Source organism: Bos mutus, chromosome 17 (genome assembly GCF_027580195.1).
Source record: "Bos mutus isolate GX-2022 chromosome 17, NWIPB_WYAK_1.1, whole genome shotgun sequence".
Taxonomy (NCBI): Eukaryota; Metazoa; Chordata; class Mammalia; order Artiodactyla; family Bovidae; genus Bos; species Bos mutus.
The window spans coordinates 28166877-28185312 of NC_091633.1; the positions used below are offsets into that span (position 1 = coordinate 28166877).

General features: G+C 47.0%; 1 protein-coding gene across 4 annotated transcripts in view; it reads right to left on the minus strand.

Moving 5' to 3' along the window:
* The window catches only part of GOLGA3 (golgin A3), a 46893-nt gene extending 28830 nt beyond the window's left edge, over window positions 1-18063 (minus strand). Inside the window, exons 1-6 of one of the 4 annotated variants that reach the window (XM_070386370.1) lie at window positions 17951-18063; window positions 11258-11574; window positions 8465-8704; window positions 6249-6361; window positions 875-1533; window positions 152-263 (exon numbers count right to left, since the gene is read on the minus strand). In XM_070386370.1, the coding sequence (XP_070242471.1) occupies window positions 152-263; window positions 875-1533; window positions 6249-6361; window positions 8465-8704; window positions 11258-11390 (1257 nt within the window). In that variant the 5' untranslated portion in view covers window positions 11391-11574; window positions 17951-18063. Of the gene's footprint in view, window positions 1-151; window positions 264-874; window positions 1534-6248; window positions 6362-8464; window positions 8705-11257; window positions 11575-17645; window positions 17881-17950 lie in introns of those variants that run through there. The other 3 variants (XM_070386371.1, XM_070386368.1, XM_070386369.1) reach the window with 3 other exon arrangements.
* Window positions 18064-18436: the final 373 nt, after the last annotated feature.

Below are 18436 nucleotides of genomic sequence, written 5' to 3' on the forward strand. Positions count from 1 at the left end.
GGAAAAATAAATGGTTACAGAGGAAAAGGCTGCTAATGATGATAAAGCTTCTTCTTAAAGACATGTGTAAAACTTGGTGTGTAGTGAATAGGAAACTGCACATTCTTTCCAAAGACATGGCACATTAATACATCCATCAAATTTCAATTACCTGACTAGCTTCTAATGATAAAGCTTCCAGCTGTCCTTCGAGTCTCATTTTTTCTTTAAGAACCTGTAACATTTCATCATGAGTTTCAGCAACAGAGCTTTCCAGGGACACACTAGAGGATAAAGACAAAAGGATCAGGTGGTGGGCATATAATTGATCGTTATCTTCCTTTATGCTGTCCATACTCTCCAGATTTCATACCCCTCTGGCTACTCTCCCCTAATTAAAAAAATTTTTTTTTCACTGTGGTATAGGCTTTTCTCTAGTTGTAGCACTTGGGCTTAGTTGGCCTGAGGCACATGTGACCTTAGTTCCCTGCCAGGGATCAAACCTGTATCCCCTGCTTTGGAAGATGAATTCTTAACCATCTTTTCTAATTTTTAAAATTAGGTCAAGTCCTTAGGTTTAAGCCCTTTCCCTATTTTTTTTTAAAAAAACAGATAAGTAAAAAGATTTAAGTAGACAGTTAAAGCTCAAACTCTCGCCCACAGTAGGGCCTTTACAGCCAGCACAGGGCCAGAACACCTTTATGGAGACGTGAGTCCACGTCACATCAATGCAACAAATCCTGGAAAGCAGAATACCTTAACGTTGCAGGTGAGCACTCATCAGACACAGTTTCTTTTCTAACAAAGCAACAGACAGTGTATAAATCAAATGTTAAGGAGTGAGCGTGGAACTCTGAGGGGAAGGTGGTGTCTCGTGGGCTCCAGCGTCACCCACCTGCTGCAGATGCTATTGGTCCGGCTTCGTGTCTCCCCGTTGACCTCCTGCCTCTGCTCCTGGTGCTCGGCTGCTGCAGCCTGCAGGACATCTGAGATGGAGGGGAACTGGCCCAGGGCTCCAACTGCGATCTCCCTGCCACTGACCACGTAGGGGACCTCACGCGTGCCCCCCATGTTCGCTGGGATGCCTGGTGTCCCGCGGGCGGAGACGCTGCTGTAGGAGGAGCTATCACTCTCCGTCCCGTCAGCCTCGGACACGTTGTCTCCAGTCAGGGATGCATTCTCCAGGCGGTCGTCGGCCTCGGGGCACAGGCTGACCTCAGACACCACTGATGTCCCGCTGCCTCGGTTCTGCTTCAGGGAGCCCCTGGTAGAGTCCGGAGCTGGAACATTTCCACCAGAATTCCGAACGTCTGAATCTTCAGTTCTGTAATCAGCCAGAGACCGAATTTTGCTTGATTTGGAACTTTTTTTCTCCTTAGGATGTGCCAGGAGCCCTAAGCTGCCCACCTTCGGCCCCCGAGGGACACTGGTGCGCAGGAAGGAATATTCTTTTGTCATAGCCACGGCACTGGCCCTTGGTAAGGTTTCTGGGTTCAACATGAGTTCAGGATCAAGTGTGCTAAAAAGTCTCGTTTTAGTTACAGGTTGACTGGACTGAAGAGGAAAAAAAAGTACAAAAATTATGTTTAAAATTGACAAGCAGCATTCAAAAATCGCCACCCAGAAAGGCCATACCGATTACATAAACAGAGCACCCTCCCGCCATGCTCCCACGTCACGGGCCTTCCATTCTTAACTCACTCCTCCATGTCCATCCCAGGGAAAGTCCAAGCACAGGCCTGTCATAACTGTGACCTGATGACATTTTAAAACACCTACTAGAGCAAGTCCTTCCTCATCACACCTCCTTCACAAAATTTCCCTGCCTATTCTCTCATGTTTATCTTTTAGATAAACCTTTAAATTTTTCAAGTTAAAATATTAGTCCTGTTGAATTAGAATTACCATAAATTTATAATTACTTACGGGATAATGAGCATTTTCCTTCTATTTATTCATATCTATTTGCATGATCCTCCACAGAGAAACTTATGTAGTGTTTTATCTAGATTCTAAACCATTTTTGTTGCCATTTGATACTTAGAAATTATTTTGTTGATACTGTAAATATTACTTTTTTCCCTCTAATTTTATAACTGGTCATATGAGGATAACTACTTTTCATATCTGTATTTCAAACTTACAATTTCTGAACCCCAGTTATTTTATAATATTTTTATAAATTTATAATAATAGCAATTTTCAGTTGATTCGCCAACATTTTTCTAAGGTGTTACCAACACCTGCAAATAACAATGTCATTTCTCTTTTTCTTTTTAAAATAATTTTCTTTCTATTTTTTGCTGCACTGGGTCTTTGTTGCTGCACAGGCTTTTCTCTAGTTGAGGCAAGCAGGGACTACTCACTGGTTGCGGTACATGGGTTTCTCATTGTGATGGCTTCCCTTGCTGCTGAACACAGGCTCTAGGGCACGTGGGCTTCAGCAGGTGCAGCATGTGGGCTCAGGAGTTGCAGCTCCTGGGCTCTAGGGCATGAGCTCAATAGTTGTGGCACATGGGCTTAGTTGCTTCACGGCACGTGGGATCTTCCTAGACCAGGGATCGAACCCATGTCTCCCACACTGGCAGGCAGATTCTTCACCACTGAGCACCAGGGAAGCCCTCTCCTATTTTTTAATACTTATATCTCTCATTTCTTTTTCTCATATCATTGTGTTAGCTAGAACTTCCCAACTGGCCTTGAATGAAGCTGAGGATGTGAGAAGATGACATTCCTTGATGCTAAATCAACATGACTTTCTTTTACAAATTAATGTTCAGTTCATGTTATTCTATAAAGTCAGTGCAGTCCCAAAGTGGTGAGGGACAAGGTGGGTGAGGAGCATCTCAGAACGATGCTATGACACAGCAGCAAGGATAAGTGAGTCGGAGCAGTGAGGAAGAGTAAGGGATATGGGGCGACAGACTGACCGGGCCTCCCAGACAGATACACACACTATAAAGCTGCCATAATTAGAGCCACAGAGACCAAGAAAAGCAGCAGACGGACTGATGACACAGAACACAGCCGAAGAACTGGCCCAAGTATTGGTGGCGTCTAAAGATATTAAGGGAGAACGCCAGAAAGGGAAAAGACAGACTACAAAATAAGCAGCCTTGAGATAATTGACCAGCAGTCCACAAAGAGGCTCATTCCTACCTCTCGCCTCCATCCAAGCAAGTGGATTATATCTACATAATAAAATAAAAAACACAACTTATGAAAATTTTTTACATTATCTCTTACTTTTAGTAATAAAAAGAAAAGAGGTGAATTTATATCCTTCAAATGGGAAGATCTTAAATATGATATAAACCCTAAAAGAAGTAACAGCGAAGACTGAAAGTTCTGAATGTAAACGTTCAAATCCAACGTGCAAGGTCTTCCCTGGTGGTCCAGAGGTTACGACTGAGCTTCCACTGAAGGGGGCTCAGGTTCAATCCCTTAAGATCCTGTCAGCTGAGCAGCAAAGCCAAAATGAACAAAAACAAAAAGCTGATGTGCAGCAAAAAATATACCAGAAAAGAAGTCATGGAAAATTAAGAAAAAATTATTTGCAAAAATACTAAAAGGGAATAATTTCCTCATATATAGTACCAACACAGCAAAAAGACAAACTGAAAAACAGACAAAGGCTGACAAAGACACTCAGACACTCAATATGTAAAAAGGTGCTTATTGTTCAGTTCAGTTCAGTTCAGTTGCTCAGTTGTGTCTGACTCTTTGCGACCCCATGAATTGCAGCACGCCAGGCCTCCCTGTCCATCACCAACTCCCGCAGTTCACTCAGACTCACGTCCATCGAGTCAGTGATGCCATCCAGCCATCTCATCCTCTGTCGTCCCCTTCTCCTCCTGCCCCCAATCCCTCCCAGCATCAGAGTCTTTTCCAATGAGTCAACTCTTCACATGAGGTGGCCACAGTACTGAAGTTTCAGCTTTAGCATCATTCCTTCCAAAGAAATCCCAGGGCTGATCTCCTTATTGTTAGGAAGTACTTTTTTTCTCAGCTATCTGAGAACAAAGATTCAATTTTTATTATTTCTAATGGTCCCAAAGATGAGAAATCTAGCAGTCTTACAGACTGCTAAATGGAATGTAAACCAGTCCTTATCAACTAACAAATACATAAAACCTTTTACCCAATAATTTAACAGTTAAGGATTTACCCACAAAAGTATACCAAGACACAAAACATTCACTGCAGCATTGTTTTCAATTTCAAAAAATTAGAAACAACCTAAAATGTTGATCACTTCGGGCTGGTTAATGCAATGCTGGTATGTGCGCACAGTTACAAAGGGTGAGGAGGGTCTCTACTGCGCCGAGGCAGGATAGGTGTGTGAGAAAGGTCGCGTGAAGAGCAAAGAGCAGCACAGAGAGGGTGCTCCCCCTGTGCACAATCTTCGCCTCTACATGAAGGAAAACTTTGACGCTCTCAAAGTTTTTACCAGACTACAAAACAGGGGGACTTTCACTCATCCTCTCTAACCTTTAGACATAAGTATGAACTACATTCCTAAAGAAATATCTTTTTATTTTTAGTTTGGGCTTCCCTGGTGGCTCAGATGGTAAAGAATCCTCCTGCAATGCGGGAGACCTGGATTTGATCCCTGGGTTGGGAAGATCCCCTGGAGGAGGACATGGCAACTCACACCAGTATTCTTGCCTGGGGAATCCCCACGAACATGGGGTAGCAAAGAGTCAGACATGACTGATCAACTAAGCACTAAGCACATTCTTAGTTTAACTGTTTTTGCTTGCTTGTTTTGTTTTTTAATTTGCTGCATTGGGTCTTTCTTAGTGCCACGAGATCTTTGGTCGCATCCTGTGGGTTTTGTTGCAGTCCACAGACTCTCTAGCTGTGATACGTGGGCTCCAGAGCATGCGGGCTCTGTAGTTGCAGCTTGCAGGCTTAGTTGCCTGAAAGCATGTGGGATCTTAGTTGCCTGAACAGGGATCAAACCTACGTCCTCTGCATTGCAAGGTGGATTCTTAACCATTGGACCACCAGGGAAGTCCCATGTACATATAATTTTTAAAGATGGGAACTGATGTTAAATTTCACCCTGAACTCCTGACACATTAATTGCCTAATGCTGGATGACCCAGACAGAGCTTGGACTTGCGGTGCAAACCTGAGAGGCAGGCTGTGCACAGGACGGGGCGTATGTACACTGGCTGGTCTGTATCTTGGTTCCGCCACTTTACTGCTTAGTGACCTTTGGCAAGTTCTTTACCTGACTGAGTCTCATCTGTGGGGAAATTAACATTGCCTGGTGCACATAACTCCTGACTACTGACTGTCACTGTAAGGTTTTCTGACAGGCCATCTGGATAGATGCCTGAATGCCCCTGACCGGGTGGGAGCCTCAGTCAGTTCAGAGCCTGGTGCTGGCTCTTCCAGTCTGTTTACATTGGCTTTGGAGTAGTGACACTCGAAAAGCCAAGATCCTCTCTTGGGAAAACAAAGAGCCAACCCTGATAAGGACTTGTCACAACTAAATCATTCACTGAAAGTGTTTTATTTTTTTAAAGCGTGTTTTTTAGTTCATTTAGTTTCAAATTCCTTTAATTTGAAATTTCTCAACTTCACGATAAACTTGGATTAAGACTGAAGTGAACCTTCACACACTCCTTTCCTAGAGTCTTGACTTCCTAGAGTCTTTAATCACTTGACTGATTAAAAATACTATTTTCATTAGTATTCTAATGAGGGTTTCATACCTGAAAAGAACTGATTTTAGCAAAGCTTATGCACATACTTTGGAGAAGGAAATGGCAATCCACTCCAATATTTTTGCCTTGAGAATCCTATGGACAGAGGAGTCCATGTGATCGCGAAGAGTTGGACATGACTGAGTGACTAACATACATGCACACGCTTATCATGTGTGTGACATGCCACACAGTCTAACACTGTACAGCAAAGTTCAGTAGAAACTCTATCACTTACACAATAAACAAGTCAAACCCAGGACTGGCTGCTCAAGTACAGAGAGCAGTTACACCCACATGTTTGCTGCCTCTGCTTTTCTAATGGCAGATTTAGACATAAAACATGCCTATTTGGAGGGAAGAAGGACCAGAGGGGTGGGAACCAGAGCCCCGTGGAATCTCCTCAAAGGGTGGGAGCTACATGAGAAAGATGATCTTTGCAGAGACACACACAAGCCCATCCCAGCAAAGAGAAATAAACAGCAGATCCTAGAATTATGACTGACTGACTGCTGTTTTTTCCATTAGCTGGTTCGAGAGAGGGAGACTCACTCTTTCCTGCTGGCGTTTCACCCTGTACTGTTTGAGCTGTTCTTCCAGCCGTTTTCGAGCCTGCAGTCGGACCTGCTCCTCCTTCTCCAGGGGCAGCGAAGCCTCTGTTGAGCCTGAGGTGGGGAAACGGCCATTTAGAAACTCACAACACAACAGGACACAGAAGATAAATCAGAAGAGCAGCTTGGCTGTCTAGCGTTTTATTACCAATATGATTTAGCTTTAAATAACACATGGCTGTCTAGTTTGAAAGAACTGTTTGCAAATGGAGAGAGAACTGTAAGCCTTGGACACTGACCACAGACAGGATCCACCTGGTGGCAGACACAGTGGCCCAGCACAGCCATGGTGCCTCCGCCAGCAGCACACTGCCACCTATGGGCATCCTGCCAAAAAACAGGACGCGCGCTACTTGCGCCTTTTTGTAAGTAAAGAACTGAACTTGAAGTTGGTGCCCGTGTGAGTGTTCTGAGGCTCCCACCAAGCTCTAACTCTGCTCCCTTACATTACAGAGGAACACGAACAGCAATCCTGATGGAATGACAGACAGCAGCGGCAAACAGGAACATGCTACCAAACTCGCCTTCTTTACCCAGGAACGTCCCAGCAGATTACCTCAGTTTCATACCCGAGGCGACTCCAGTCCAAGGGCCATGCTCAGGGACAAGAGGGGAACTACGCTGACAACTTTCAGGCAGCTAACAAAATTTAAAATATCTAAAACCCAAACTTTCACTTTGGGTAAAAAAAAGAGCTGAACAGTGAGTGAAAGGAAGGCAAGACCCAGGCCTCCCAGCTCAGGGCCAAGGGGCTGGTGAGAGCAGAGGAATGCCATAACTGAGCCCCTTCCTGGGTGGCACCATCCTCAAATATGAATTCTGGGAGGGAAGCTGCTGTTGTTTTAAATAATCCCTAAAACCTGAGCAGTCACCAAGATTTCACTAGGAATTCACCAGTGTTGTTACTGATTGTGCACTCATACTCTTCAAGTAAGTTTCATATGAAAGAGCTTACCTACTTTTCACATTACTAAGTGGTCCAGATGGCAGAGACCACCAGAGGCATGGCCTCAGGGCTGGGCACATTCCTGGGAGGGGCGGCCAGGGGAAAAGCAGGAGAACCTGGGGCCAGAGCTCACAAAGCCCTCAGGTCAGGACCCAGGATTTCACACAGCATCCTGGCTGTTTAAAGTATGCTGTGACCCAAACAGCATAATGAAATAATTCCTGTGAACACCCTCTAGTAAGCATGGGAGTGCAAGTTGCAAATGAAACATCAAGGCGGCATTGCTGCACACCCAGCAGACTGGTGAAGACCAAAAGGAAACAGCATCTTTGTCCTCTCACAGGGCATCAGCGCCCTTGCAATGTGACCACCCATGATGGAGATAAACACAACCACTGCTTCTGACCAAGAGTTCTGCTCCTGGGATGGAGTGCATAGAAATGAAAGCACCAGTGCTGCAGCATGCAGCCACACTTGGGGCTCCTCCAGCCTTAAAAGAATGGATGTGGAGCTGCATCAACTGACGTGGGGCAATCTCCAGGTGACAGCGCTAGGTAAGAAGAGCATGCAATGATGTGAAGGACACAGGCCCATTTTAAGAACAATGATCCTCCAAACCTGGCTGTTTTCAGAGGCCTGTAAGGCACTATGTGAGAAGGTGGCTGACCTGGAGGGGAGGGAAGGAAGTACTGAAGCAGGGATGAGGTGTAACAACTGCAGCTGTGAAATGACCCCATTAGGTAAGATTATACAAGTCTGTGTGTGAAAACTTGCATGTTAGAAAAGCCTGGAGGCTTCAGGGCTCTCAGGCTGACAGTTTGCAACTTATTCGCCCCTGAATCCCCAGGGATTAGCACAAAATAAAGGCTGATTAAAGTAACTCATAAAAGAAAGCCTTCAAGCTGTAACTGGCAAGATCAAATCCCCACTGCTGCTTGCTCACCACCCCGGGTGATGGAAGACATGCACGCACAGGCCCTTCAAACTGGGGCCTCCAGTGCCGTTGTCACCATCAGGCTGTGACAAAGCCTATCTCCCCTCTGAAATGGAGCTATTTGTTAAACGCACAACCCACCACGGTGATAAAACAGCAACGGCGGAGGGACGAGCCCTTCAGGGCCTGTGCCTCTCAAGGATGGTGAGTGACAGGGGCCCAGGGGGTGGGATGGGGAATGAGGGGGTCGGGGAGAGCCCGGCAGGAAGATGCTTACACAGTTGCGTTTCTTGCATAGGAAGACTGAGTCTGAGGGACTGCAAAGCTTCTTTTCTAACAATGCCCTCAGCACTAGTCCCCTGAGACTTCCTTAGGTTGTCATGGAAACCAGCCACACCTGGAGACGCATCAGGACCCGCTGGCGAGGGAGGCTCTGGGAACTGTGGTGTCGGCCCATTCAGACAGGTGTCCCCCTGGCGTCCTTCATCTGAAGTTCTGTTTACCTTGGCACTGGCACCTGGAAAAGAGGGTGTGCTGGGCCATCATGTTTTAACAACTAAAATAGGACAAGAGGGAATCTAGACACGGGAGTACTCTCACATCCCAGGAACCTGTTCACTCCGCGAGGACAGCAAGCCTGTCCTTCCGAAAGGCAGGTGATGTGGGACAAGCGACTCAACCTCGCAGAGTGATGCCCTCACCTGCAGGACGCCCTCCTCACCTTCCTCACTACAGCCGTAGAATTTCAGTAGTCACGTTTCCTTTCCATTTAAACAAGACCAGTAAGAAATCTTATGAAAGTCTGTTTTTAAAAAAATAGCAAAAAAAAACCCTCCACAAATCCTTAAACGTGGCCAACAATGTTTCTAATGAGTGTTGTTAACAGCAGTACTAACCAGTGTCACAGCCTCACATTTACAAAGGGCTGATTCCAAAGTTATTTCAAGGCATAAGTTTATCATCCAAAATGAGACGTCAAAGGTGAAGAGTTAGAACAGCTGATGAAAATGATTACCCCAAAGCTGAGGACAGAACCCAGAGTCTATGCTTCTGACTGACAAACACCTAATGGGTAAAAAACGGTTAACCAGTGATGACTATTCACCTGCGTATCAAGCTCAGTCTCCTCTACTAACATTACTACAAGTTGCTGCTGCTGCTGCTAAGTCGCTTCAGTCATGTCTGACTCTGTGCGACCCCATCGATGGCATCTCACCAGGCTCCCCCGTCCCTGGGATTCTCCAGGCAAGAACACTGCAGTGGGTTGCCATTTCCTTCTCCAGTGCATGAAAGTGAAAAGTGAAAGTGAAGTTGCTCAGTCGTGTCCGACTCTTAGCGACCCCATGGACTGCAGCCTACCAGGCTCCTCCTTCCATGGGATTTTCCAGGCAAGAGTACTGGAGTGGGGTGCCATTGCCATCTCCGACAAGTTACTTACACACTAACTGAAACCTACTTTTGTATCAAAAGGAAAGCGCTCTCCCCCTGATGGGCAGCCAGTTGGCAGCCAATGAGTCGAGGAGATACATTGAGGGGCTTCCAGACATGTTACGGGGGCCCCCAATCACTGCAGTGCCCCAGGTCCCCATAAGGTTAGCACCACTTGGATCTCATGATGTACCCAGTATGCAACTAGGAAATTCCCTCTGTAACCAAGCAAATTGAAAATGGGTTTCTGTCACTTGAAATGTGAGTCCCAACTAACATAGCCGCTTATTGTCATGCCTCCCTGAAAGGAAAACTAGAATATAAAGTTGAGGGGAGAGGGCAGACACAAAACAGAGTGGGAGGACCCCACCACAGCTCTGACACAACCATCTGTTCTTTTACACAAACAGCTGAGGTGAGGGGTGGGGTGGGAGTGGGGAGGAAATCGTGCATTTCAGATGCAAGTTAATCAGGTCAATACCACTTCCTAATGGGCTTATCAAATCTGGGAGAGTCTCTAAAGCGTTCTGCTTACATACAAAAGTAATTATTTGAGTGTCACACCGCACTTTAAAAAAATCTAAAAGAAGGCCTAATAAATAAGACTTGATTGTTTCCAAACAGAAGTCTAATTATGGCTAAACAAATAATGATGACACAAAAACTGGCCAGCCCCACCTCCTGGGTGCTTCCCAAGTGCTCACATTTCACATGGGCGTTCACCACCACCCTAAGATGCAGGGTGGAGAAGGAAAGGGCAACCTACTCCAATACTTTTGCCTGGAGAATCCCTTGGACAGAGGAGCCTGGAGAGCTACAGTCTATCGGGTCGCAGAGTTGGACATGACTGAGTGACTCTCACACACACACACACACACACACACACACACACACACACACACACTCACACACACACACACACAAGATGCAGGGGCCATTCATCTTTCCATTTTCTCAGTAAGAGAGTGAGGTGGAAATAAATTAAGGATCTTGGTTGAGGGCTCATTCCTGTTAGCGGCAGACCTAGGAGTTGTTCCAATTGCAGAACCCTTGATACTGGGCCAAGCCGCATCGGCCTCACCTAGCACTTAAGAAGCAGGAAGCAGCAAAGCCATTTCAGGTGCCTGAGCACTGTTTTACCAGAAGGGAAACGCAGTTTCTGCTAGTAAATCAGTGCATATACATGTTACGATGTTCAAGCACACACTGCCCAGGAAGGGGCATGAGGAAGCAGTCATTTTTTCTGTGCTTCCAACACATGAATAACCCACTAGCTAACATGGAAATGTGATCCAGTAATTCTCAGATCACTAGTGGCACACTTTCCAGTTAGTAAAAATCTGACAACCAACCAAAAAGGTAGAAATGTTAGGCAGGGGACAGTGATGTGTCAGTGAAGATCTACACAAACCTTATGGGTAAACCATGCTGCTCCGTCCCTCTGGAGCAGACAGCTCCAGAAATTTCCCATTTAACACACATGGTGTTTGAGTCAAAGTTGGCCTCAACTAAAAAAATACATAAAAACACACTCTGAGTGAAGCTCTTAGACACCACTGTCTTCTTCCAAAAGGCAAGACGACCTCTGTTCTCCTGTTTAAAGGTAAGATGTGAGCAGAACACAGAGTAACTGGCAACTTACACTGGGCTTCATCCCACTGATCCAGCGGCGCCAGTGAGCCAGGGGGCTTTGGGGGGCCCTCAGGTTGAGCTGAAGAGCCACTGCTGGATCTGTCCTCCACCAGGCCCTCCTGCATAGCCGCCGCACTGTCCATGGTCAGGGTGACACGGGCTGGGCTGACGCTCAGAGGCTAAAAGTGAACTGGGAGCAAGTTCAGTTTCTGCCATTAGCAACGGCCAAAAGCTCCTGGGACGGACCACACTAGGTTTGCCATTTTGGGGAAGAGATTTACAGTCTCACAGATGGCCTGAAATCAAACCAGGTAATGTGCATGATACCTGCCAGAAATAAGAAGAGAAAGAAGGTATTATGAAACTCCACTTGTCAGATTTGAAGTAACAAGTCCAAGACTAACATTTGGTTCCCAACATGCATCTGTATAATAAATATATTCATACAACAAATAATCCTTGAGCACCTACAGCATCCTATTTTTTGAGGATAAAAAACTGACCCAAACCCATTTGGCCCATCCCTGAGGCCATCTGCACTGATGACTGCTGAAAACCATCCCCCACCAGGGTGAGAAGCTCCTCCACGGACAATGTAATCAGCAGAGCTGGGGGTGGGGCTTGGATGACTGAGGAGCCGAGTCTTTATTTATTTAAACTTAACTGACTTGTATGTAAACAGCGCATGTGGCCAGTGGCTTAGTATTGGATATAGAGGCCCAAGTGCTCACAGGGGTCAAAGGCTGAGCTCCTCTCCCAGGAGACCTGGCATGTCAGTGCCCAGGCCATGCCTTAGAATCAGAGGTCAACAAGGAAGACATAACAGCATGGAGCATGGTAAACTGGACACTAAAGGAGGAGGCATGGGGGGACGAGGACACGTGGAAACTAGCCCCTGGGGTCTGGGGGGCAGAGAAAGGACCTCACAGCAGGTGATCAGATGCATTCTTCATTTCTCACAAGATCTGCTATCTTTCAGCTTGTTCTGCCAAGCTGAATTTAAGGGAGCAAAACTGCCCAAAGCCTGGCAACTGGTTATTGCTTTTGAAGTGTAATGAGGATATTATCACTTCGTTTCCTCCTCAACAGATAAGGTGCTGCTATTTTTCTGCAGAAATGGTGGCATTTACTTCCTTGAAGATAAGATTTCATATTATCCTATGTACTGTTTGGTGTTTCACGGGTTCCAGGACAAAAATTTATGGGACTTTCCTCCGCGGCTTCCAAATGCCACATAGATGTTTTTGAGACGAGCCTAAGCAACAGCTGACTCTCACTAGATGATCCTGTTTTTCCACAGTTCTCTGTCACCCTGTCACCCATGAACAGGCAGCCCTTAGTGGCTGGCACAACCTGTGAACACCTAGTGATGGGAACCCAGCAGTGTTTGGCCTGCAGTGTCAATCATCCACACATTTCCCTCTGCTATCTGGCACCTGACAGGCCAGCGACATCATGGATTACTAAGTGTTGTTATGAATATAAAAAGGCTACGCCGACTTTTTTTTGGTGGCCTCATGGCTTGCAGGATCTTAGTTCCCCAACCAAGGATTGAACCCAGGCCCTCAGCACTGAAAGTATGCAGTCCTAACCAGTGGACTGCTGGCGGATGTCCTATATCTACTATTAAGTGCAGAGCTAGTACTGAGACTCTGTACTTGAGAGGATCACAGAATTGTGTGAAAACATGAGTAGCTACAATCCAATGTAGTTAATCAATAAGCACCGGGTGCTGCTGGCTCATGGTGCCTGGCATGAGGAAATATTTGAGGACTGAAAGGATGTCTGAAGCGAGGTACCTAGGTCAACCAATGACCCATGTGCAATGAGGTCTCAACTTGGTTTCTGTCTCTACAACATTCGGTAACCTCTTTCATCCACGGAGACACTTTCCAGGTTGGAGGGTGGGTAGACAAACAGGCCAGTCCACAGGTCCCTCTGAAAACCACCATCTCACAGGGACCTGGCTGCACAGGACACCATTGTGACACCTGCTGAGCCTGCCCTCACTCCGTGGGCACAGCTGGTGGTAAGCTGGCCAGAGTGACACCATACAGGAGGTGATGCCCACAAGGCCAGGCAAGGGCACACTCAGGCTGTCCCTTCACCACAGGCTTCACTTCACAGACAGGTGACTACAGATGGTCGGGCTGGGACACACACAGTGGACTGTGGAAGCAACTGTCCCTGCCTATGGTGTATGGTGCTCCTTAACAAAGGAATACATTTGCATTTTGCTTTGAAATTCTTTGTTTCTGTCTTGTGGGGGTGGGGTGAAGCTGCCTACATCATCACATGCTCCCTAAGATGCCTGCCTAAGAGGGTAACAACAACAGATAAGTGCTTTTCAGAGCTGGTCCCTCTGTTGCCAATGCCCTTTTCCCTTTGACCACCGGGCAAATCCCCCTGGATCCTTTCACGTCTGCCATTAGGCACTGCTCTCAAGTCTCCCGAATCTCAGGTAAAGCACCCCTCCCTGCCACCATGATACCCTGTGTGCATCAGTTCAGTTCAGTTGCACAGTCATGTCCGACTCTTTGCGACCCCACGAACCGCAGCACGCCAGGCCTCCCTGTCCATCACCAACTCCCGGAGTTTACCCACACTCATGGCCATTGAGTCAGTGAATAGCACACGGCAATTGTGTGTGTGCCCATCTCTTCCATCACCCTGTAAGATCCTACACAGAAATCACCACTCCAGGTCTGCCCCTACCCCCTCAAACATCCCCTACACAGAGTAGCGCTCAATGCAGGCTGCTGACAAATACATCTCTGCCTCCACCAAGTCCTACCCCTTAGCAACCAACCTAGTAGTTCAAAAACAAAATGATACAGTATTTGCATCCTTGAATATCCACAACGCTTTGTCAAATACAGGATATCTCTACTACTCAGTGCAGTTGGGAGTCACAGTTCTGGGAGAGCAAAGAACTCCTGGGAGGTGCAAACCGGGAGAGCAGCATGTAAGTGGCCACAGGTCAGGGAAGCATCTAAGGAGCCACGGGAACGTGCTACTGAGGCAAGAGTGACAACACCTGACCCTGACACTATGCAGGAAAGAGAGCATGGCCGAGACGTTTGTGTGCACTGAGGAAGGCACACCAAAGACAGAAAGAAATGTGTCAGGCTGTTTGAGTCTAATACCAGTACACAGTCCATGCATTTGCTTGCCTTTATTTGGATTTCTTGCTAAACAAGAAGTCTTCTGATTCTCAAGGAGTCCTAACTGCCCCGCAATCCCCACCCCTTGAGATGAATGGTGCAGCCCCGGAGACCCTGTGACTGTGACTTGTTCTGGTAACTTATGAAGGTGGCTCCTATTCACATGCAGCTCTGCCTGAAGCCAGACAAGAGACGGGATTCACAGAACACCAGAAGCAGCCTCTGGGGAAGGGACATGTCTCCCTATCCATAATACACTGGCATTCTCCATGTATCCTCAGCCTCATGTGAATTTTACTTAGCATGACTCAGTCATCCAGGCCTCATTATTTCAGACTGCTGACAAAAACAGGACAAGGAGGGTTAGACAGCTGGGAGTACATCACAAGGAAGCTGTTATTAGTAACATGCACTCCATTTTGTGATTTAGAAAAACAGAGATCAGCCTAATCATAGTACCATTTCTGACCACCTGCATTCTGTGTTTCCCGGAGGGAAGAGATGAAGCAAAGTTATCACTTAGAACTTCAAAAAGTATGTAACTCTAGGTTCACCGCTGTCTGACATTAAAAGACTTCAGATAGAGAAACTACCATCTCAGGCAACTATGTGAGCTCCAGCTTCCCCGAGACAGCAGATCACTTAGATCTGGTATATGCATATCAACAGCTCCATCTACTCCACCTTCTTTATGATGGTCCTACTGGCAATTTAGAAACAACAGAGCATGGGAATTCCATGGTGGTCCAGTGGTTAGGACTTTGCTCTTTCATTGCCGAGGTCACAGGTTTGATCCCTGGCTGGGGAACTAAGATCCTGCAAGCCATGCAGCATGTCCCAAACAAAAAGAGAAACAATAGAGCATAGCCAAAGTGAAAGCCCAGAAAGCCTCATGTCACTGCAGAGCAGTACAATGTAAAGAATAGACTCAGGTATCAGACATCTTGGCTTTAGGTCCTGAGTCCTCCACACTCTGCTGTGAGATCATGGGCAGATTTCTTAACCACTCTTAGATAGTGATCCCATCAGTAAGATGATGAGAAAAAGACCAAAAAACCTGTGCCAGGATTAAATGCAACAAGGGACATGCCCCATGACTTCAATAAATGACAGCTATTATTATTAGTGTTACTTTTTCCTTCAATTGTTTCTTGTCAAAATCAACAGGTAAAAGCCAACTGAAGATATTCTCATTCAAGAAAGCATACTGCTTGGATAAAGAAGATACGGTGTACACACACATACACACACTCTGTAATATTACTCAGCCATAAAAAAGAATAGAATTTTGCCACTTGTGACAACATGGATAGACCTGAAGAGCATTATGCTCAGTGAAAGAAGTCAGACAGAAAAAGTCAAATACTGTATGTTATCACTTGCGGAATCTAAAAAACAGGACAAATAAAACAAAAAAGAAACAGACTCTGAGATACAAACTACTGGTCACCAGAGAGGAGAAGGGAAGGGGGGTGGGCAAAGTAGATAAAGGGGATTAAGAGATGCAAACTAGTAGGTATAGATAAGTTACAAGGATGCAATGTACAGCACAGAGAATACAGCCAGTATTTTATAATAACCTTGCATGGAATGGAAAGTATAATCTACAAAAACATGAGGACCCTCGTCGTCCAGTGGTTATGACTCATGCTTCCACCGCAGGAGGCACAGATTCAATCCCTGGTTGGGAATCTCACATGCCTCAGGGTGCAACCCAAAAAGAAGAAAAAAAAAAAAAAACCCCATCAAATTACTATGTTATACACCTGACACTCGGAGAAGGCGATGGCACCCCACTCCAGTACTCTTGCCTGGAAAATCCCATGGACGGAGGAGCCCAGTAGGCTGCAGTCCGTGGGGTCGCTCAGAGTTGGACACGACTGAGTGACTTCACTTTCATTTTTCACCTTCATGCATTGGAGAAGGAAATGGCAACCCACTCCAGTATTCTTGCCTGGAGAATCCCAGGGACGGGGGAGCCTGGTGGGCTGCCGTCTATGGGGTTGCACAGAGTTGGACACAACTGAAGCGACCTAGCAGTAGCACACCTGAAACTAACATAAGATTGTAAGTTAACTATACTTAAAAAATTATACTGCTGCTTAAGGCAACTGGCCAAAAAAAAAAAAAGGCTACTTTATCAGATGATTTTTATTTCCTTTTCTTGCCATTCAAGGTCCACTGTAACTGAAGGCCATCACTTCAATAAAAAGTTATGTTTGCAATATCTAAGGGACAATTTAAAAAGTAAAAAAATAAACCCATGAGTCTCCTGTAAATGTCCCAGTGGTTTCCAATCACACTGACAATAAAATCTAAGCCTCTTACCCTGAACTAGGAAACTGCACACCATCCGGCCCCTCCCCACACTGCATCCTTGTCCCTTATCACTTTCTTCCTTTTTCATTACACACTTGCCATACTTCTTTAAGAACATCAGACTTACTCCTCCCTCGGGGTCATCACACTTGCTGTTCATTTTGCTTGAAACACTCTTATCCCACCGTTTTTCATGGCTAATTTCTTGTCATAGAAGCCTTAGGTCAAAAGTTACCTTCGCGGACAGGCTTTCCCACAGATCCACCCTAAGCACCGCCTAATACTCTCTCAACAATGTCTCATTTATCCTCCACTACTACGTAGTAAGCTCAGTGACAGCAGGGATCCTGACACCATTTCAGCTCTGGATTCCAGGACCTACAATGTATGTCGCCCATCATACGACCAACAGTTGTTGAATGAAGGCAGAGCTGTTCCCGCAATACCTGCACACTACTGACAACGCCTGGCCTCACTACCTCTGGAAAGTATTACTGCACCGGTGAAACGCATCTAAGTACCCAGGATCGAGATGGAATCGAAGTGGACTGAGAGACTGAGATCACACGCGTTCTTTAAACCAGGCTTCACACTAACCACCCGACACGAAATCACGCATGCCATCTTGACATAACTTCTGCAAAAGGACAAGAGCTGTTTCTCAGCAGCTCCAACAGCAGCTGCGGGTACCCCTGAACAAATCTCTCCCTGGCACGGGTAGACAGAGCTCCGGAAGGGCTCGAATGTATGTTTATTTATGAACCCAGTTCCTTAACAGCTGCACAAGCCAGCTTCCAGGCCCGGAGGCTACCAACGGTGAGGAGCCAGACTAGCGCGGGGCGTTGCCGCTCAAGACAGAGTTGCGGTCGGCCTCCCCGTCCGCTGGGGCCCCGCCGCCCTTCTCCCAGCCCATACCCCGACTGTGCTGCGGTTCCCTGGATTCTCGCGCCCTCCGCGACCAGCGCTCCTGCCCAGGCACCACCCCGCGACCCTCACCCCGGCGGTGCGGAAGCCGCGGCGAACGCCCGGCCCGGCCGCTCCGGTGGAGACGTGGCCCCTCGAGGGGCGGAGCGCGGAGCAACGACGTAATCTGGCCCCCCCGGAAACAGCCTGTACGCAGTGCCTCCGTTCCGCAAGACAGAAGGTCCCTTTCTGCTAGCCCGCAGCCGCCCTCAGGCGGGGACTGCTTCAACCTCAAGGTCTTGACAGAGCCCACTCACAACTGGTCCGAAGAGGATTTCAGAAAGTAAATCTGGGGCGCCTTTCCCTTTCAGAAACGCAGCTCATAGACTTGCCGGACCAACTCCAACAGGAAGCCGGGCAGTTAAGCTTCCGGCGGAAGTGGCGTGGCCAAGCTCCGGTCCCGCCCCCACCCCGCCCCGCCCCGCCCCTCTCCAGCTGTCAGTGTATGGGCATGGTCATTCTGGCCCCGCCTCTACCTTATTGGCTGCATGCTCGTAAGCACCTTGGTGAGCCTGGGTCAGTGTGGGTGGAGGTGGTGGTGCTGGCGGCTGTTCTTCTTCTAAACCCTCTACAACGCTAGTCCTTATCTTTCAGGTACAAATGCAAGAGACTCGTGGACTTTCCCAGAGGTCCAGTGGTTAAGACTCTTCCCTTCTAGTGTAGGGGGCAGCAGTTCCCATCCCTGGTTGGAGGACTAAGATCCCACCTGTGCAGTGAAACAACTCCCTCCCCGTCCCCCAACA